We start from the raw sequence: 21,745 nt of genomic DNA, 5'->3' as shown, positions 1-21,745 counted from the left end.
CTTTGGAAGGTAAATTATGATAGTTTTCTGGTGGATTTACTTCATTTGTATTTCTTTGGAGATTACTGAGCTAAAATATTCTTTCCAGACGTTTATGGGTCATTTCTGTTTCTTCTTTCACATATGAATTGCCATTCATACCCTTTCCAACTTTGTTGCTGGGATGAGTTTTCTTCTTGCCTTACATGTTTATTAAGCACAATAATTCTGTATCTTATGTTACAGATACTTTCCCCCAATTACTTTATTATTTTTACCTCTAGAGAGTTTGAACATAAGTTTTTTTTTTTTAAACAAATATATTAACTTGTTATATTAAGATTTTTAATTTAGGAGTGTTTTTAGGTATAGTTTGAGGGCGTCAGTTACTCTAGTAATACATATATGGGATATTCCATTTTACTAGATTGACTTGAAATTCTTCATTAACTTCAAAATTGTAGGAAAGTTATAAAGGAGTAAAAAGCACTGCTATTTACCTCTTCCAGCTATTGCTCAGTTGTTAATGTTAACTCTTATAATACAATAGCCAGTTCATTTACCAGCAAAAGGGAGTTTATTCAGAATAGCCAGAGGAATTGCAATTCGGGACATGCGAACTGTGACAGATCACAGGAAAATCCAGAGAATAAGAAAGGGAACTTGCTTTTATAGGGGCTGTGATAACCAGAGAGTCTGTTGGAGGGGTTGGGGATCCAGAGTATGGAGGCTTCCCATTGATGGGCTGCTGCTGTCTCTGATTGGCTGGGCTGTCGTGGGAAAGAGAGTTTTCTTCTTCCTGCGGGATAGTAAGCAGAGACACCTTCCTGCCCGAGATGTGGAGGGCCATTTTTTCCTGTTTGGGGTAATTGATGATGCCTGGTGGGCCTGAGCACTTCCCTTACAGGCCTGTCTTGACTCCAGCTTTAGGTGAAGTTTCTTTAATTAATTCCACTTTAACATTTTACTGTATTTCCTTCATCATACTCCCTCCCATATGTTTTTTCCTGAACCATTTGAAAGTAAATTGCAAATGTGATTACCTTAATCCCTAAATACTTTAGTTTTTTTTTTTTTTTTTTTTGCTGTACGCGGGCCTGTCACTGTTGTGGCCCTTCCCGTTGTGGAGCACAGGCTCCGTACACGCAGGCTCAGCGGCCATGGCTCACGGGCCCAGCCGCTCCGCGGCATGTGGGATCTTCCCGGACCGGGGCACGAACCCATGTCCCCTGCATCGGCAGGTGGACTGTCAACCACTGCGCCACCAGGGAAGCCCTTTAGTATTTTTTAAAAATAAATAAATTTATTTATTTATTTATGGCTGTGTTCGGTCTTTGTTGCTGTGTGCGTGCTTTCTCTAGTTGTGGTGAGCGGGGGCTACTCTTCATTGCAGTGTGCAGGCTTCTCATTGTTGTGGCTTCCTTTAGTATTTTTTTTAATGAGGTTATTCTCTTATGTAAATATGAGTCACAATATTAACATTGGTATAATACCATTATTTAATCTATGGAACTTATTTAAATTGTCCTAGTAGTACCAGTGGTGTGGTTTATGGAAACATTTTTCCTCAAGGTCTAACCCAGGGTCATTGTATTTAGTTGTCATATATTAGTTCTTTAACCTGGAACAGTTCTTTAGTCTTTCCTTGTGTTTGATGACTGACATTTTTGAAGAATATGGCAAGTTATTTTGTAGAATGTCCTCAATGTATGTTTTTCTGTGTTTGCCCATGACAAGATTTAGGTTATAAAATTAAGCATTTTTGTCGAGCAAGTAACAAAAGTGATGGGGCTTCTCAGTGCATCATATTAGGAAGCATGTGTCAACACTGACTGTTGATTAAGGAGATGGCCACTTGTTTTCCCCACTGTAAAGTTAATACTTTCCTCTTTGTGGAAGAAAGTTTTTTTTATTTTAATTTTTGAAATTTTATTTTATGTACTTTTTTATACAGCAGGTTCTTATTAGTCTTCAGTTTTATACACATCAGTGTATACATGTCAATCCCAATCACCCAATTCATCACACCACCATCCCCACCCCTGCTGCTGCTTTCCCCCCTTGATGTCCATACTTTGGTTCTCTACATCTGTGTCTCAACTTCTGCCCTGCAAACTGGTTCATCTGTACCATTTTTCTAGGTTCCACATACATGCGTTAATATACGATATTTGTTTTTCTCCTTCTGACTTACTTCACTCTGTATGACAGTCTCTAGATCCATCCACGTCTCAACAAATGACCCAATTTCGTTCCTTTTTATGGCTGAGTAATATTCCGTTGTATATATGTACCACAACTTCTTTATCCATTCGTCTGTTGATGGGCATTTAGGTTGCTTCCATGACCTGGCTATTGTAAATAGTGCTGCAATGAACATTGGGGTGCATGTGTCTTTTTGAATTATGGTTTTCTCTGGGTATATGACCAGTAGTGGGATTGCTGGGTCATACGGTAATTCTTAGTTTTTTAAGGAACCTCTATACTGTTCTCCATAGTGGCTGTATCAGTTTACAATCCCACCAACAGTGCAAGAGGGTTCCCTTTTCTCCACACCCTCTCCAGCATTTGTTTTTTGTAGATTTTCTGATGATGCCCATTCTAACTGGTGTGAGGTGATACCTCATTGTAGTTTTGATTTGCATTTCTCTAATAATTAGTGATGTTGAGCAGCTTTTCACGTGCTTCTTGGCCATCTGTACATCTTCTTTAGAGAAATGTCTATTTAGGTCTTCTGCCCATTTTGGGAGTGAGTTGTTTGTTTCTTTAATATTGAGCTGCATGAGCTGTTTATATATTTTGGAGATTAATCCTTTGTCCGTTGATTCATTTGCAAATATTTTCTCCCATTCTGAGGGTTGTCTTTTCGTCTTGTTTATGGTTTCTTTTGCTGTGCAAAAGCTTTTAAGTTTCATTAGGTCCCATTTGTTTATTTTGTTTTTATGTCCATTACTCTAGGATGTGGATTAAAAAAGGTGCTGTGATTTATGTCAAAGAGTGTTCTTCCTATGTTTTTCTCTAAGAGTTTTATAGTGTCCGGTCTTACATTTAGGTCTCTAATCCATTTTGAGTTTATTTTTGTGTATGATGTTAGGGAGTGTTCTAATTTCATTCTTTTACATGGAGCTGTCCAGTTTTCCCAGCACCACTTATTGAAGAGACTGTCTTTTCTCCATTGTATATCCTTTCCTCCTTGTCATAGATTAGTTAACCATAGGTGCATGGGTTTATCTCTGGGCTTTCTATCCTGTTCCATTGATCTATGTTTCTGTTTTTGTGCCAGTACCATATTGTCTTGATGACTGTAGCTTTGTAGTATAGTCTGAAGTCAGGGAGTCTGATTCCTCCTGCTCCAATTTTTCCCTCAAGACTGCTTTGGCTATTCCAGGTCTTTTGTGTCTCCATACATATTTTAAGATTTTTTTGTTCTAGTTCCATAAAAAATGCCATTGGTAATTTGTTAGGGATTGCATTGAATCTGTAGTTTGCTTTGGGTGGTATAGTCATTTTCACAATATTGATTCTTCCAATCCAAGAACATGGTATATCTCTCCATCTGTTGGTATCATCTTTAATTTCTTTCATCAGTGTCTTACAATTCTCTGCATACAGGTCTTTTGTCTCCCTAGGTAGGTTTATTCCTAGGTATTTTATTCTTTTTGTTGCAATGGTAAATGGGAATGTTTCCTTAATTTCTCTTTCAGATTTTTCATCATTAGTGTATAGGAATGCAAGAGATGTCTGTGCATTAATTTTGTATCCTACAACTTTACCAAATTCATTGATTAGCTCTAGTAGTTTTCTGGTGGCATTTTTGGGGTTCTTTTTTTTTGCAGTACGCGGTCCTCTCACTGTTGTGGCCTCTCCCGTTGCGGAGCACAGGCTCCAGACGCGCAGGCTCAGCGGCCATGGCTCATGGGCCCAGCCACTCCGCAACATGTGGGATCTTCCCGGACCGGGGCACGAACCCGTGTCCCCTGCATCGGCAGGCGGACTCTCAACCACTGCGCCACCAGGGAAGCCCTAGGGTTCTTTATGTATAATATCATGTCATCTGCAAACAGTGACAGTTTTACTTCTTTTCCAACTTGTATTCCTTTTATTTCTTTTTCTTCTCTGATTGCCATGGCTAGGACTTCCAAAACTATGTTGAATAATAGTGGTGAGAGTGGACATCCTTGTCTTGTTCCTGATATTAGAGGAAATGCTTTCAGTTTTTCACCATTGAGAATGATGTTTACTGTGGGTTTGTCATATATGGCCTTTATTATGTTGAGGTAGGTTCCCTCTATGTACACTTTCTGTAGAGTTTTTTTTTTTTTTTTTTTTCGGTATGCGGGCCTCTCACTGCTGTGGCCTCTCCCGTTGCGGAGCACAGGCTCCCGACGCACAGGCTCAGCAGCCATGGCTCATCGGCCTAGCCGCTCCGCGGCATGTGGGATCTTCCCAAACCGGGGCACGAACCCACGTCCCCTGCATCGGCAGGTGGACTCCCAACCACTGCGCCACCAGGGAAGCCCCCTGTAGAGTTTTTATCATAAATGGGTGTTGAATTTTGTCAAAAGATTTTTCTGCATCTATTGAGATGATCATATGGTTTTTATTCTTCAATTTGTTAATATGGTGTATCACACTGATTGATTTGCGTATGTTGAAGAATCCTTGCATCCCTGGGATAAATCCCACTTGATCATGGTGTATGATCCTTTGAATGTGTTGTTGGATTCGGTTTACTAGTATTTTGTTGAGGATTTTTGCATATATTCATCAGTGATATTGGTCTGTAATTTTCTTTTTTTGTAGTATCTTTGTCTGGATTTGGCATCAGGGTGATGGCAGCCTCATAGAATGAGTTTGGGAGTGTTCCTTCCTCTGCATTTTTTTGGAAGAGTTTGAGAAGGATGGGTGTTAGCTATTCTCTAAATGTTTGATAGAATTCACCTGTGAAGCCATCTGGTCCTGGACATTTGTTTGTTGGAAGATTTTTAATCACAGTTTCAATTTCATCACTTGTAATTGGTCTGTTCATATTTTCTGTTTCTTCCTGGTTCAGTCCTGGAAGGTTATACGTCTCTAAGAATTTGTCCATTTCTTCCAGGTTGTCCATTTTATTGGCATAGAGTTGCTTGTAGTCTCTTAGGATGCTTTCTATTTCTGCGATGTCTGTTGTAACTTCTCCTTTTTCATTTCTAATTTTATTGATTTGAGTCCTCTCCCTCTTTTTCTTGATGAGTCTGGCTAATGGTTTATCAATTCTGTTTATCTTCTTAAAGAACCAGATTTTAGTTTTATTGATCTTTGCTATTGTTTTCTTTGTTTCTATTTCATTTATTTCTGCTCTGATCTTTACAATTTCTTTCCTTCTGCTAACTTTGGGTTTTGTTTGTTCCTCTTTCTCTAGTTCCTTTAGGTGTAAGGTTAGTTAGTTTATTTGAGATTTTTCTTGTTTCTGGAGATAGGCTTGTATAGCTATAAAGTTCCCTCTTAGAACTGCTTTTGCTGCATCCCAAAGGTTTTGGATTGTCGTGTTTTCATTGTCATTTGTCTCTAGGTACTTTTTGATTTCCTCTTTGATTTCTTCAGTGATCTCTTGGTTATTTAGTAACATTGTTTAGCCTCCGTGTGTTTGTGTTTTTTACATTTTTTCCCTGTAATTCATTTCTAAGCTCATAGCATTGTGGCCAGAAAAGATGCTTGATATGATTTCAATTTTCTTAAATTTACTGAGGCTTGATTTGTGACCCAAGATGTGATCTATCCTGGAGAATGTTCCGTGCGCGCTTGAGAAGAAAGTGTAATCTGCTGTTTTTGGATGGAATGTGCTATAAATATCAATTAAATCTGTTTGGTCTGTTGTGTCATTTAAAGCTTCTGTTTCCTTATTTATTTTTATTTTGGATGATCGGTCCATTGGTGTAAGTGAGGTGTTAAAGTCCCCCACTATTATTGTGTTACAGTTGATTTCCTCTTTTATAGCTGTTAGCAGTTGCCTTATGTATTGAAGTGCTCCTTTCTTGGGTGCATATATATTTATAATTGTTATATCTTCTTCTTGGATTGATTCCTTGATCATTATGTAGTGTCCTTCCTTGTCTCTTGTAACATTCTTTATTTTAAAGTCTATTTTATCTGACATAAGTATTGCTACTCCAGCTTTCTTTTGATTTCCATTTGCATGGAATATCTTTTTCCATCCCCTCACTTTCAGTCTGTATGGGTCCCCAGGTCTGAAGTGCATCTCTTATAAACAGCATATAGATGAGTCTTGTTTTTGTATCCATTCAGCAAGCCTGTGTCTTTTGGTTAGAGCATTTAATCCATTCACGTTTAAGGTAATTATCGATATGTATGTTCCTGTGACCATTTTCTTAATTGTTTTGGGTTTGTTTTTGTAGGTCCTTTTCTTCTCTTGTGTTTCCCACTTAGAGAAGTTCCTTTAGCATTTGTTGTAGAGCTGGTTTGGTGGTGCTGAATTCTCTTAGCTTTTGCTTGTCTGTAATGCTTCTGATTTCTCCATCGAATCTAAATGAGATCCTTGCCGGGTAGAGTAATCTTGGTTGTAGGTTCTTCCCTTCCCTCACTTTAAGTATATCATGCCACTCCCTTCTGGCTTGTAGAGTTTCTGCTGAGAAACCAGCTGTTAACCTTATGGGAGTTCCCTTGTATGTTATTTGTCGTTTTTCCCTTGCTGCTTTCAATAATTTTTCTTTGTCTTTAATTTTTGCCAATTTGATTCCTATGTGTCTTGGCATGTTTCTCCTTGGGTTTATACTGTATGGGACTCTCTGCACTTCCTGGACTTGAGTAGCTATTTCCTTTCCCATGTTAGGGAAGTTTCTGACTCTGATGTCTTCAGATATTTTCTCGGGTCCTTTCTCTCTCTCTTCTCCTTCTGGGACCCCTATAATGCGAATGCTGTTGCGTTTAGTGTTGTCTCAGAGGTCTCTTAGGCTGTCTTCATTTCTTTTCATCTTTTTTCTTTATTCTGTTCTGCAGCAGTGAATTCCACCATTCTGTCTTCCAGGTCACTTATCCGTTCTTCTGCCTCAGTTATTCTACTATTGATTCCTTCTAGTGTAATTTTCATTTCAGTTATTGTATTGTTCCTCTCTGTTTGTTTGTTCTTTAATTCTTCTAGGTCTTTGTTAAACATTTCTTGCATCTTCTCGATCTTTGCTTCCATTCTTTTTCCGAGGTCCTGGATCATCTTCACTATCATTATTCTGAATTCTTTTTCTGGAAGGTTGCCTATCTCCACTTCATTTAGTCGTTTTTCTGGGGTTTTATCTTGTTCCTTCATCTGGTACATAGTCCTCTGCCTTTTCATCTTGTCTGTCTTTCTGTGTATGTGGTTTTTGTTCCACAGGCTGCAGGATTGTAGTTCTTCTTGCTTCTCCTGTCTGCCCTCTTGGGGAGATAATTTTAAACTATGTAAATATCCTGTTTCTCATCGTACTTCTACCCATTCGTTTTAGCACCTGATGATGATTCTTGCTTGCATCAGTTGTTCATATAATGATTGTAAAATTGTCATTCCTTTCATATGTATTAGTTGGTGTTCTATTAAAAACTTTTCTTTGCCCCTGTTTACTTATTTGCTTATTTGTTAGTGTGGACTCATGGATTCTTATGCTACTGATTTTTTTCTCTTGTGTTAAAATACATGTAACATAAAATTTACTATCTTAGCCATTTTTAAGTGTGCAATCCAGTGGTGTTAAATACATTCACATTCACATTGTTGTACAACCATCACCACTGCCCATCCCCATAACTCTTTTCATCTTGTAAAACGGATACCCATTGAACAATAACTCCCATTTCCCCACTCTTCCCAGCCCCTGGCAACCACTATTCTATTTTCTGTCTCTATGATTTTGACTACTCTAAGTACCATGTGTAAGTGGAATCATATAATATTTGTCTTTTTGTGTCTGGCTTATTTCGCTGAGAGTAATATCCTCAAGGTTCATGCACGTTATAGCAGGTATTATTAGTAGTTCATTCCATTTAAAAGCCGAATAATATTCCATTGTATGGATGAACCACATTTTGCTTATCTGTTCATCTATGATCGACACTTAGGTTGCTTCCACATTTTAGCCATTGTGAGTAATGCTACTGTGAATAGCATTTAAACCCCCTGGAAGTCACTTCAGCCAGAAGGGCAGGGGCTGGAACAGTTGGGGGCAGGTGCAACAGCCGTGGCCTCCTGCCTCTCTGCCTGCTCCTCTGTGATCAGAAGCATCATTCAGAGCCGATTCCCAGTTTTTGGAGGACAGGGTCCTTTTTGCCCACCCTAGGTCCTGCAAGATGCTCCAGGGACACATGTACAGCTGCCTCCTGGGTCCTGGGGTGGGGAATGGGTAGCTGTTCCTGTGCTAAGAGCTGAGAGCAGTTTAACCCTCCAAACCTTCCCCTGGAATTTACAAGCCTTCAGCAGACTGCAGACTTCCAGAATAGTTACATTGGGCACATTCTGCCAGTGCAGTAGTTGCCCAGGCGGGAGAGGGGTTCCCGGTGCTGCCGGCTCTGCCATCCTTCCAGGAGCCTGTCCAGTTGATTTTGATATTGATCTTATAGCTAGACAATCTGCTAAACTTAAAAAAATTAATACACTTTGTCTTATAGAGCAGTTTTAGGTTTACAGAAAGATGGCACAGGGAGTTCCTGTTTAGCCATTTCGCTCCCCCTCCCACCCCATTTCCCCTATTATTAATATCTTGCATTAATTTGGTACTTTTTAAATACAATTGATGAGCCAATATTGATACATTATTATCATCCAAAGTCCATAGTTTACGTTCAGATTCACTCTTTGTGTTGTACATTCCGTGGGTTTTGACACATGTATACAACATATGTCCATCATTACTCTATCATGCAGAATAGTTCCACTGCTCTTAAAATCCTCCATGATCTGCCTATTCATCCTCCCCCCTCACCCATCCCCTGGGAACCACTCCAGTATGTCATATAGTTAGAACCATACAGTCTGTAGCCTTTTCAGATTGGCTTCTTTCACTTAGTAATATGCATGTAAAGTTTCTTCATATCTTCACGTACCAGTTTGTTTATCCATTGCCTATGGAAGGACATCTTGGTTGCTTCCAAGTTTTAGCATTATGAATAAACCTTCTATAATTATTCCTGTGCAGGTTTTTGTGTGGACATGTTTTCAGCTCATTTCAGTAAATACCAAAGAGCATATGGTTGGCTCATATGGTGAGAGTATATTAGTTTTGTAAGAAACCACCGAACTGTCTTCCAAAGTGGTTGCTCCATTCTGCATTCCCACCGGCAGTGATGAGTGTTCCTGTTGCTCCACAGTCTCACCAGCATTTGGTGCTGTCAGTGTTCCGGGTTTTGGCCATTCCGACAGGTGTGTAGTGATATCTCATTGTTTTAATTTGTAATTTCCTAATGACGTATAATGCTGAACATCTTTTCATGTATCTATTTGCCATGTGTATATCTTTGGTGAGGTGTGTATTCAGATCTTTTGCACATTTTAAATTTGGGTTGTTGTCTTATTGTTGAGTTTTAGAAGTACCTTGTATATTTTAAATAGCAACCCTTTGTCAGCTATGTATTTTACAAAGATTTTCTCTCAGTCTGTGGCAAGCTCAGGTCTGGCTGCTCTCCGCTCAAAAGCCAATACTTGAGAGGCAAGTGTTGTAAGAAAGGAAAGGTTGCTTTAATCAGAAGGCTGGCAATGTGGGGAGAAGGTGGGCTCATGTTCCCTGAATCAACTCCAGAGATTCTCCTCAGCCCTGACAGGTTTTAAAGGGGAAAAGGGGAAAGAATCTCAGTGAACCATCAAGGCAGGAGGTCAAGCTCTGTGTCCTCTCTTTGCGTGCAGGCTGGCTGACTCCTCATGAGCTTTCTTCAGATGTTGTCTTGCCCACATGGCCTGCCTGCAGGATTGCTAAGGGGGCTGCTGGGGGTAGACAGCTAGTCACTCTTTAACTGCTCAGTTCTTAGTTCCTACTTCTTTTCGTCTAGGGAAAGGACCGACAGGTTAGGCAAGGCATGGTGTGCATTCAGTAGAGCGTGAGTCAGGAGTTAGGTTAAATGTCACCTAGTGACCTCATTTCTGTAAGGTTTGAGGGCAACAGAAATGGGCAAACAGGAAAGGGTCCAAAGAGCTCCTTACATTTTCATTCTGTCGACAATGTCTTCTGCAGAGCCAGAGTTTTTCATTTCAATGAAGTACAGCCTATCAGTGTTTTCTTTCATAGATTGTGATTGGAGTGTTATATCTAAAAAGTTTTCACCAAACCCAAGGTCACCTAGAGTTTCTCCTATGTTATGTTCTAGGAGTTTTATAGTCTTGTGTTTTACATGAAAAGACAAAAATCTGTGATTCATTCTGAGTTAATTTTTGTGAATGGTGTAAGGTCTGTATCTAGATTTATTTATGTTTTATGTGCTGTTTGGTGTTCCATTACCATTTGTCAGAGACTCTCCTTTCTCCATTGGATTGCCTTTGCTCCTTTGCCAATGGTTACTTGACAGTATTTGTGTGGGTCTGTTTCTTGGCTCTCTATTCTCCATTGATCTATCTGTGTATTCTTTCACTGATACCACACAGTCCTGATGACCGTAGCTTTACAGTAAGTCTTGAAGTCGGGTAGTGTCAGTTTTCCAACTTTATTCCCCTTAAATAGTGTGTTTTCTATTCTGTTTCTTTTGCCTCTGCATAAAACTTTGGAATCTGTTGATATCTATGAAATGATTTGCTGAAATTTTGATTGAGATTGTGTTGCATATATAGATGAAGTTGGGAAGATCTTTTGATTCTTTTATTATAATTTTATAGTTTCCCTCTTATAGATCTTGTATATATATTTTTAGATTTATACCTAAGTACTTAAAATTTTTTTTTGGTGCTAACATAATCGGTATTGTGATTTTAATTTCAGAATCTAATTGTTCATTGCTGGTAGGAAAACAGTTGTCTTTTGTATATTAACCTTCTATCCTGCAACGTTGCTGTAATTGCTTAGTAGTTCAGGAGTTTTTTGGTTGGTTCTTTGGGATTTTCTACACAGATAACCATGTAATCTGTGAACAAAGACAGTTTTATTTCTTCTTCCCCAATATGTATACCTTTTATTTCCTTGTCTTATCTTATTGCATTAGCTAGGGCTTCCAGTATGAAGTTGAATACAAGTGGTGAGAGTAGACATTCTTGTTCCTGATTCAGCAGGAAAGCGTCTAGTTTTTCTCACCATTAAGTATGATGTTAGCTGTGGGTTTTTTGTGGCTGCTCTTTATCAAGTTGAGGAACTTCCCCTCTGTTCCTAGTTTGCTGAAAGTTTTTTTTTTTTTAATCATGAATAGGTGTTAGATTTTGTCAAATATTTCTGCTACAGCTATTGATATGATCATGTGATTTTTTTTTTCTTCTTTAGAAAAGAAGTTGATTTGATAGATTGCATTAATTGATTTTTGAATGTTCAACCAGCCTTTCATACCTGGGATAGATCCCACTTGTTTGTGATATGTAATTCTTCTTATACATTGTTGGATTTGATTTGCTGATATTTTATTGAGGATTTTTTATATCTGTGCTACTGAGAGATATTTATCCCTAGTTTTCCTTTCTCATAATGTCTTTGTCTGTTTTTGGTATGCTGTCCTCATCGAATGAGTTAGGCAAAATTCCCTCTGTTTCTGTTCTTCAGAAGAGATTGTAGAGATGGTACAATTTCTTCCTTAGATGTTTGGTAGAATTCACCAGCGAATCCATCTGGGTAACTCTTTTTATTCTAATTAATTGCTGGTAGATTCTTTTGGGTTTTCTCTGTAGACAATCATATCACTTGTAAATGACATATTTTTCCTTTCAATCCATAGGCCTATAGTTTATTTTCTTGTCTCATTGCCCTGGCTAAGACTTCAGTGTTTTGCTTAGCAGGAGTGGTAATAGTGCCATCTTTGTCATATTTCCTGATTTTAAAGGGGAATGCTTCTAATATTTCTCCATTAAGAATGACATTTGGGAATTCCCTGGTGGTCCAGTGGTTAGGACTCTGCACTTCCACTGCTGGGGCCTGGGTTCAGTCCCTGGTCAGGGAACTAAGGTCCCACAAGCTGTGTGATGTGGATGAAAAAAAAAAAGAATGACATCTCCTGTAGGTTTTTGGTAATTATCCCTTTTCAGGTTAACAAAGCTCTTTTCTCTTCGTAGTTTGCTAAGTTGTTTTTTCTCTCTGTTGTGAATGGGTGTTGTATTTTAGCAAATGATTTTTCTATCTCTATTGAGATGATTATACATTTATCTCCTTTATCTGTTAATATTGTAGATAATTATTGTAGGTTTTTCTAATGTTAAAACACCTTTGCATTTCTGGATAAACCTCACTTAGTATTGGCATATCTCTACTGTATGTAGTTTCCCAATATTTAATTTAGAGTTTTGCATCTGTGTCCATTAATGAACAGCCTGAAATTTTTACCATATTCCTCTTGTCTGGTTTGTTGAGAAGCTTATGCTGAGTTCCCAAAATGAACTAGGGAAAGTGTTCCTTCCTCTTTCTATTTCCTAGGAGAGTTTGTGTAAGGTTAGAATGATTGTTCTTGATAATTTAGTAGAATTCACTTACAAAATGTCTAGACTTGGAGTTCTTTTTCTGGGCAAAGTCTATGCTTTTTACGCATATCTTTAGTGGTTGTAGGACTATTCGGGCTCTTTATTCTTGAGGCAGTTTCAATACGTTAATTTTCTGAGTAATTTGTACATATTGTCTAAGTTTTCAAATGTATTGCATGAATTTTTCTTCTCTTCTCTTTACTTTTTAATTTCCACTAAAGCTATAGTCATACCGCTCTTTTTGTTGCTAATGTTTATTTGTACTTTCACTCTTTGTATTAACATGTCTTGCTGAGTTGGTGGCTCAAAACAGCACGTTTATCACCTCGCAGTTTCTGTGGGTCAGGAGTCCAGGCATGGCTGAGCTGGGCCCTCTGCTTCGGGATTTCCCCGGGTTGCAGTCAGGATGCTGGCCAGGGCTGGGGCCTTACCTGAGCATTGACTGAGGGTCTGCCCCAGGCGTGTGTGGTTGTTGGCAGGTTTCCATCCCTTGCGGATTGTCAGCCTCCGGCCCCATTTCCTTGATGACCGTTGGCTGGAGCCACCCTTAGTTTCCTGCCACGTGGGCTTCTGTATGGCGGCTCCATGAGAGCCAGCAAGGGAGGGATCAGTAGAGCCAGGGAGTCTGTCTGCCAGCCAGGTGGGAGCTGGAAGCAGCGACCATCAACTGTGCAGGGATCAGCTGGCTACAAACAGGACACGGGGCTGCCGCTCGAGAGGGATGACACAGGCTGGGTGCCTGGAGGCGAGTGAGAGTCATGGGGGGCGGATCACCCTAAAGGCTGTATTCATACCTTCACCTCTAGTCCTTTCAGAGAACCAGATCTTCTTTGGAAGTACCAGTTAGACCTGTGATGGATCTTCTTTGTCCTCTGAATGTATTTTCTCTCTCATTTTTTGTTTATTTTAAAATTTTCATTTATGTGATTTACTCAAGCCTGTGTCACTGACCTTGTTTTCGGTGATATCGATCCTGTTTGTAGCTGCTTCTAATGTGGGTTCGTCCCTGGGGTTTTCCTCTCCTTAATTTCTTCTTTTCACTGCCACTTTGTTCCCCTCCTGTGGCCTGTAATCGCTGCTTCTTTGACCTTGTATCTCCTCCCTGAACTGTTTGTTTTTACGTATTTTTAAGGAAGACCATGCTCGTTCTTTTGAGGCCGTAGAGTGGGGGGAATGGGGGTAGCAGGTAAGTTGCTGTTTTGCTGGACTGTTCATTGGGCATGTTCATCCTGCTGTGTTCCAGGGAGACCCTCGAGCGGGGACTGCAGTTCTGTCGGCAGAAGCAGAGGCCTGATGGCTCCTGGGAAGGGTGAGTGATGCCTGTGGGTGCAGATGCGTGTGGGGTGCTTGTGCTGCCCCAGGGGTTTCTGGACATGTTCCTGGTGGGCCTTGCTCCTTTCTGAATGCCCAGCCTCCCCCGGTGGTGACTGCTCAGCGTGCTGCTAAGGCAGTGTGGCTGAGGGCATTGGAAGGGCGTGGTGGCCTGGTGGCTCTACCCCTCCTCTGGCTTTGGATCCGTTCTCATCTGGCTTTGGATCCAGCACATGGAGCCACCCACGGAGGCCAGGTTGGGTAGGTCTGTCTTAGTGCTGAGGCCTTGTGGATGCTTTTCCTGAAGACAGCCGCAGCCCCCTGTACACCCCATGCTGGAGGGAGACCCTGCGCCCGCTGTGAACGAGGACTCAGGGGCCGGGCGCTGTCCCCTTCTTCCTCCAGCTCCTGGGGGGTGTGCTTCACCTACGGCACCTACTTTGGGCTGGAAGCCTTCGCCTGCATGGGGCACACTTACCGCGATGGGTGAGTGTGGACATTCCCACCTTGGCGGGATGGGGGTCTTCTCAGCATGACACTCTGCTGGGGGTGATTCTCCCTTTGTTGTTTGATTTTGGGGGGTGTTCTTACATGTTTTTAAACAGTGAGATAAGATCAGGATTCCAGAAAATGTATGAGCCACTGTGCCTCACTGCTCTGCGCAGCCTCTGGGCTCGTGTGGGGGAGGGAAGCCTCTGGCCCTCTGCCCTCCCCCAGCTCACCCGCCCATACCCAAGCCCCACACCCAAGTAGGAGCTGGAGCAGCCCGAGGCCAGGACACTGGCTGAGAGAAGGGAGGAGGCCTAGGGTCAGCTGTCTCCAGACACCTCCCCGAGGGCTGCTTTGCTGGTGGGTCACGTCCGGGAGGCCATCTGCAGATGCACGGCATCTCCCTTTACCTTCCAACAGCCCTGCGGTGCCGGCACCTCTGTCCTCCTTCACGTCCCACGGTGGGCTGGGCCTGAGTGCGGGGGCCCACGCACCCCTCTCCGTGACCCTGAGGGGCCTGGCCAGGGCGAGAGGGGGGGCAGGGACTTCGCCCGGTATGATGGTGTCTCGTGTCTTGCTGGTCTCTGCAGGACTGCCTGTGCAGAGGTCTCCCAGGCCTGCGACTTCCTGCTGTCCCGACAGATGGCAGATGGAGGCTGGGGGGAGGACTTCGAGTCCTGTGAGCAGCGGCGCTACGTGCAGAGCGCCCGGTCCCAGATCCACAACACGTGCTGGGCCCTGATGGGGCTGATGGCCGTCAGGTGGGGGCGACAAGGCCCCTCCCAGAGCCGCGGGGCTGGGCGAAGGAAGGGCGGTGAGCCGGCAGCCTGGGCGGGCACGGCAGCTGAGCTGCGAGTGCAGCAGTGCAGCAGTGGGAGGACGTGAGGCCTGCGGGGCCCCCTCAACAGGCTCCCAGGGCGAGGTGGCAGGTCCTGCAAAGAGGCCCCCCGACAGGGACAGCCAGGGGAGCAGGGCCGTCAGCAGCGTGAGGTGTGGCAGCACCTGCTCTGTGTCCGCAGCCGGCCCTAAGCCACACACGTGCTCAGGCACGTGTGCACGCAGACGTGCACACCGGGTCCCAGTCTGTGCTGGGACCCCTGGGAAATCTCCCTAAAGCCCCCTCAAAGGAAGGCCAGGTAGTGTGGGCAGGAGCGGGCAGGCTGAGCTCCGTCTTGAGCCATCGAGCCTTCTGGTGTCTCGTCAGGCCGGGACGAGCAAGCTTAGCACATGTGGCTTCGGTGGCCCTCAGAGGGCCCTGAAGACCAGTGGCCGGGTGGACAGGAGAGCATCCCCTCGTGGCAGGGACTGCCGCCCGGCCACGCGTGGGCTGCCCTCCTGCCCGCTCGCCTCTGCCCCGGTGGCGTTTGCTGCTCCTCGGGGTGTCTGGTGGGCCGACTGTTACCGGCAGGTCTGTCTGTCATCGTGCAGCGTTTCACATCCTTGTCCCTGCGCTTGGCTGCGTGAGGGTGAGGACGCAGGTCTGTCCGCAGCCGGAGGGGGGCTCGTGCAGAGTGGTTGTGGGAGTGTTCAGTGCCCGTCTCCCTGCAGGCACCCTGACGTAGCGGCCCTGGAGAGAGGAGTCAGCTACCTGCTTGGAAAGCAGCTGCCCAATGGCGACTGGCCCCAGGTACGAGTGGGGCCGCGGGTGGGGTTTCACCTTGGGGATTTGAGAGTCACAAACACCACCGGTGAGTGGCCTGTGTTGGAAGCAGGTCTGTGATGGTGGAGGGGCCTGAAGGCCTGGGCCGTTTGCAGCTGAAGCACTGGCTTGGCGGCAGGGCTGGTGGCGTCAGGGAAGGAGCTGGCGGGGGAGAAGCCCACGGGCCAGGACACCCTTGGGCTGATCCTGACAGCCCCTCACTCAGAAGGAAGTGTGGAAGGGCATGGGGTCACAAGGTCACGTGAGGCTGGCCCCGCCTTGGATGAGTCCGGGGTTGGTGGGGCTGCGAGGGGCTGGTGGCCCGGGCTGGAGGGTTTGTTGCAGGGCCTGGGGTCCGAGAGCTGGGGTGGTGGTAGGCCCCGCCTGCTGAGGTCAGCCGGCCAGCCCTCCAGCCAGGGTCTCAGTTCAGGGAGCTGTCCAGCCACCTGGTGGAGACGTTGTGTTCATTCCCTGTGTCCTTTCAGGACAACATCGCTGGGGTCTTCAACAAGTCCTGTGCCATCAGCTACACGAGCTACAGAAACATCTTCCCCATCTGGGCCCTTGGGCGCTTCTCCCGCCTGCACCCCGAGAGCGCCCTCGCCGGCCACCCTTGAGAGCACGTCTGGTCATGCGAGTTCCAGGCGAGGCTGGGGCATCTCAGAGGGGCCGAGGCAGCCCCCTCCCTGCCCGCTTCGGCGGAAGCGCTGAGCCTGGGCCTGTGGCACGGGCAGGGCTGGTGCCTTCAGACTTGATTTTCAGCATAGCATTAGTTCTGAGAACAGTTGGTAGAGCTCGGGAGAGGGAAGGAACTGGATGAGCCGTGAGGGTGGGTAAAGCACAGTGCGCTCCGTGGTACCGCCTGGCGTGGTACGTGTCCTCTCTGTGGGCACGGGGCTGGGAGGGCTTTCCTGACCAGTGACTGAGTCCTCAGGAGCGGAGCAGCTGTGCCTCGTCTGCGTCCTGCCTCAGGCCCTCGAGGACCGGCTCTTCCTGTCTCTGTCTCTGGCTGAGGGATGGGACAGCTGCCTGGAACAGCCTGGCAGGAGAGGCTGGGCCTGCCTGTTCACCGTGGCGGCTCAGGCTCAGTGGGGATCGGGGACCAGACACCGCAGGCCGGCCTGCCCCGGGTCTCGAGCTCGCCAGCGCCGCGTCATGGCTCAGCCGGCCCGTGGGGCGCCAGCATCGCTACCTCAGAGGTGGCAGTCGTCTTGTAGTGACAGATGGGAGGCCGAGCGTAAGGAAGGGTGAGGGGTTGTTAATGGCCACGCAGCAGTGGGACCCTGATGTGTGTTGGGGATACCCCTCACCCCCCTTTGTGCTCCAAGCTGCAGGGAGGGTCACATTTCCAGGGTGCTGCCTCTCAGGTGGCGAGCCTCTGAATTCCCCTCTGGCTTCTAAACCCGTCTGGCTTAGCGTGTGTGGACTTGGGGCTCAGGATGGAAAATCCAAACCCTGGAATTGCCTCTGACCTACAAGGATGAGCAGGAGTGTGGCTGTGAGGGTCACTGAGAGCGTCGATGAGGGTCAAACCCAGGCCTGGTGTCGCCCCAGGGGCCCACCTGCTTCTCGTCCCCCCCAGGGCCTTCTCCTTCTGCTGTTCCTCTGTGCCTCTCCCTGTCTGACGGCTGCCCTGGCTGCGCGGCCCCAGTGTACCACCCTCCCTCTGACAGCCAGAGAGACGCCTGGGTGCCCCCCGCTCCCGCCACCCCTGCCCAGACCCTTAGGGTGCTCTCCAAGGTTTGCACCATGTGGCCTTGCTTCCGCAGCTCTCATGGCCCCCGAGCGCTCTCCCTGACTCTGCCCGGGGCTCGCCTGCGTCCAGCCTTTGCCTGAGCTGCCCCCCACTGCCCTCCTGCCCCAGGTGGTGCTCTACCTGCTCTGAGCCCCGCAGGGCCTGGGTGCGCATATGCGCTGGCAGGTCCTGCTGGCTCCACCGGCTGCCACACTGTGGAACGTAGTGGGTGTTCAGCTGGCGCTAGTTGGATGTCAGCACTTGCCCCAGATGTTTTTAAACTAGGGTTTATTTTGCTGAGGAAGCTGCGCTGGGCCCCTTTGAGATCTGTCAGTTACTCTTGCACCAGCAGCGCAGACGGTGATTTCCAACGGTCTGCTTCTTGCAGCGGTCAATGCCCAGCCATGATCAGATCACTGGACGAAACATAAAGCTTCCGGGAAAGAAATGAAAATCAACTGTTACACTGAAACATTATGGAAGGTCACCTGTCTTACCGGCTACCTTAATACACAGACATTTGAGCCCCTTAGGCAGACGCTTGTCGTGCATGTGTTTTGTTTCATCCTGGAAACCGTCATAGATTGGGGTCTCTCGTGCCCCGTGTTGGACCACCACCCCTCAGTCTCAGGGAACAAGAGAAATTGTTCCAAGATAAGCAGGATGCACCTCTAGTTATTTGAGGGGAAAATATTTGCCTCAACCTGATTAAAAGTCAAGTTCTCTGTCCTGGGAGAATGATTAACATGTCTTGATTTCAAATTGTTTTATTTTTGGTTATCAGGAGCAAATTTTGAATGTTGTGCTGGGAAGCTTTCTCTGGAGCCAGATTAGCTTTTCTTGTTCAGCAGGATGTAAACTTCAGATCTGACCCTTTGAGGGATTCTCTAACTGGAAATGCTTAACTCACAATGGAAACTTATCTCCAAGAAAATACTTACCTTACTGAACATAACCAATGTCGATATGTAGATTTAAATTTTATTCAGACAATAAAAATGTTTGAACAATTGATACAATCAACTGTTGCTTCCTCATTCTTCTCTCAACTCTCAGCAGCTAATTATAGGTTAATTGGTCAGCTTGATTTATTTTCATCTCTCCATCTGCAATATAAAGTTTTATTTATAAGGTTAGAAACACAAGACAAGGGGACACAAAGGCGAGAAAGTTAGAGGGGACTGGCAGGGATGTCACACATGAGGTACCTGCCAGGGGCTTGATTCTCTTGCTGTTGTTGGTCTCCAAAGTCAGTGCTCAGCTTTCTCACTGATTGTGGGAAGGGGGCGTCTGGTCACAGCAGAATTCACAAGAACCGCCCTCGCGAGTGGCAGCCGTAGGAAGCTGAAGACGCAGCTCCGAAGAGCTCGGTAAACTTACTAGGGGCACTGGGGCAGCATGTCTTGACCTTGGGCTCCCCTCAAAGACATGTGCCTGGCATTTTCACTTGGAATTTCTGGTGCTGTTTTGAAAACCCTCTTTCCTCACTCAGGATTAGGGTGATAGCGATAACTTCAGAGTTACTTGTTTTCTTCTGGGAAAATAATTCAACCAATAGTTTCTGTGTGATGACTATTATTGGTATGTGACTTGCAGCTTTCCTCCCAGGGCAGTGGTGCCCCAGGGGCCATTTGAGACCCATGCTGCACATGGCGGAGAACAGCTACTTTGGTGGCTTTAGGCAGCCTCTGATGCCTGTCCCACGGCCAGGCCTCTTGTGCAGGATGCAGCCAGCCTGAGGCCTCGTGTTCCCTGATGCCCCTGGTTCTTGGGAAGGTAGGGGAGCAGGGCTTGCCCTTGGGCCCTCTAGGAATAGGTGAGCGTTGAAGCGGCCTGACGGTAGCCAGAAGGCTTAAAACATCAAACAGAGCTTCAGTGGCCTGTTGGATAATACTGAGTGGTCCAACACGTGTCATCTGAGACCTAGAAAAGCGGGAGGGAGGGGGGGAGGGAGGCAGAAAAACATTGGAAGAAACCATGGCTGAAATTTTCCCAAACACAAGACGTGTAAGCCCACAGATCCATGAACCTCAGCAGACAGACCAAAAGCCCCACCAAAACCCACTTTAAGGCTCGTGATACTCTGATGAAGACCAAGGACGAATAAATCTTAAAAGCAAACGAAACAGGCACGTTATGTACCGGTGAGCGAAGACAAGGGTGACAAGCAACTTCTCATCAGGAACAGACATGCCGGAATGATGTCTTCAAAGTGTTGAAACCTTAAATTCCATATTCAAAGAAAACAGAAATGAAGGCAGAGTGGACCTTTTCCAGACAAACCAACGCTGAAGGAATCGTCCAGCAGCCTTGCCTTACGAGAAATGTTCAGTTGTTTAGGTGTGGGAAAGAGATACTGGGTGGAAGCTGATCTTCAGAGAATGAGGAGCACCAGGTGGGAAGTGTGTGGTAAGTATAGAAGCTTTCCCCCTTTGTCTAAAAGATTTCTTCTTTAAAATCAACTTTTTTTCTTTTAATTAATTAATTAATTTTTGGCTACGTTGGGTCTTCGTTGCTCCACGTGGCTTTCTCTAGTTGTCGTGAGCGGGGGCTACTCTTTGTTGCAGTGCACGGGCTTCTCATTGCGGTGGCATGTTGCGGAGCATGTGCTCTAGGCACACGGGCTTCGGTAGTTGTGGCACGTGGGCTCAGTAGTTGTGGCGCACGGGCTTAGTTGCTCCGCAGCAGTGGAATCTTCCCGGAACAGGGCTCGAACCTATGTCCCCTGCATTGTCAGGCAGAGTCTTAACCACTGTGCCACCAGGGAAGTCCCTAAAATAAACTTTTAAAAGCAAAAGTAATAATGGTGGTTTTAACATAAGAAGTAAAAGGTATGACAACACAAAGGATATTGAAGGAGGATGGAGGCTCCTACCTCGTGTATAAGTGGTATGCTACGTAAAGGTAGACTGTGATAAGCAGAAGAAACCTACTGTAAACCCTAGAGGAAACCACTAAAAAAGAAAGAGGTACAGCTGGTAAACTAATAAAGGAGGTAAAATAACCCTCCTAAAATACAAGAAGGCGAGAAAAAGAAGACAAAGGACAGATGGGACAAATAGAAAACAAATAAGATAATAGGCTTAAACCCAACTCTTATGGACTGAATTGTGTCCCTCCCTGCCAAACTCATATGATACTGCATCTGGAGATGGGGCCTTTAAGAAGATAATTAAGGTTAAATGAGGTCCTAAGGGTGGGTCCCTGATCCAGTAGAACTGGTGTCCTTGTAAGAGAGAGAGAGACACCAGGAACGCACACACAGAGGAAAGACCACATGAGGACCCAGGGTGGGCCATCTGCACACAAGTAGAGAGGCCACAGGAGGGACCAGCCCTGCCAGTACCCTTGTCTTGGACTTCTAGCTTCCAGAACTGTGAGAAAATAAATGTTGTTTAAGCCACCCAGTCTGTGCTGGTTTGTTATGGCAGCCCTAGAAGACTAATACACCAACCATTTAAATAATTTTATTAACTGTAAAGGGCCAAGCACTCTGGTTAAAAGGCAGAGATTTTAACTACAGATTGTTAACATTGGATGAAAAAGCATGACCCATCAATGTTGTCCATAGAAATTTTTAGTGTAAAGATACAGACAGGATAAAAGTGAAAGTTTAGAAAAATACATAACATAAAAACACAAATAAGAAGAAAAAGTGCTATATTAATATCAGTAGATTTCAGGAAAAGGAATAGTACCAGAAATAAAAAGACATTTACTAACAAAAAAAATGTCAATTCATCAAGAAGGCATAGCAATCTTAAATGTATGTGCACCTAATAACAGAGCTTCAAATTACATGAAGCAAAAACTGGTGGGACTAAAGAAAGAATTAGACAAATACACAATTGAAGTGGGAGACTGTAATACTTGTCTCAGCAACTGTAGACAAAACCTTCAACCATCTTGAGGAATTGGCATCTGTACAGCTCCCGGCCTTCTTTCCTAGTGCTCATTCACTAAGATAGGCCATATGCTGGATCATGAGACAAGT

At 45.1% G+C, this 21,745-nt stretch overlaps 1 protein-coding gene across 2 annotated transcripts in view; it reads left to right on the top strand.

Annotated features, from left to right (window-relative positions):
• The window catches only part of LSS (lanosterol synthase), a 39,933-nt gene extending 23,300 nt beyond the window's left edge, over positions 1 to 16,633 (top strand). For both annotated transcript variants that reach the window (XM_065876087.1, XM_065876086.1), the window contains exons 18-22: positions 13,821 to 13,886; positions 14,294 to 14,374; positions 14,968 to 15,138; positions 15,926 to 16,004; positions 16,502 to 16,633. In XM_065876087.1, the coding sequence (XP_065732159.1) occupies positions 13,821 to 13,886; positions 14,294 to 14,374; positions 14,968 to 15,138; positions 15,926 to 16,004; positions 16,502 to 16,633 (529 nt within the window). The remainder of the gene's footprint in view (positions 1 to 13,820; positions 13,887 to 14,293; positions 14,375 to 14,967; positions 15,139 to 15,925; positions 16,005 to 16,501) is intronic.
• The last annotated feature ends 5,112 nt before the right edge of the window (positions 16,634 to 21,745 follow it).

Source organism: Phocoena phocoena, chromosome 4 (genome assembly GCF_963924675.1).
Source record: "Phocoena phocoena chromosome 4, mPhoPho1.1, whole genome shotgun sequence".
NCBI classification, from domain to species: Eukaryota; Metazoa; Chordata; class Mammalia; order Artiodactyla; family Phocoenidae; genus Phocoena; species Phocoena phocoena.
This window is presented reverse-complemented; position numbering and strand designations above follow the sequence as displayed.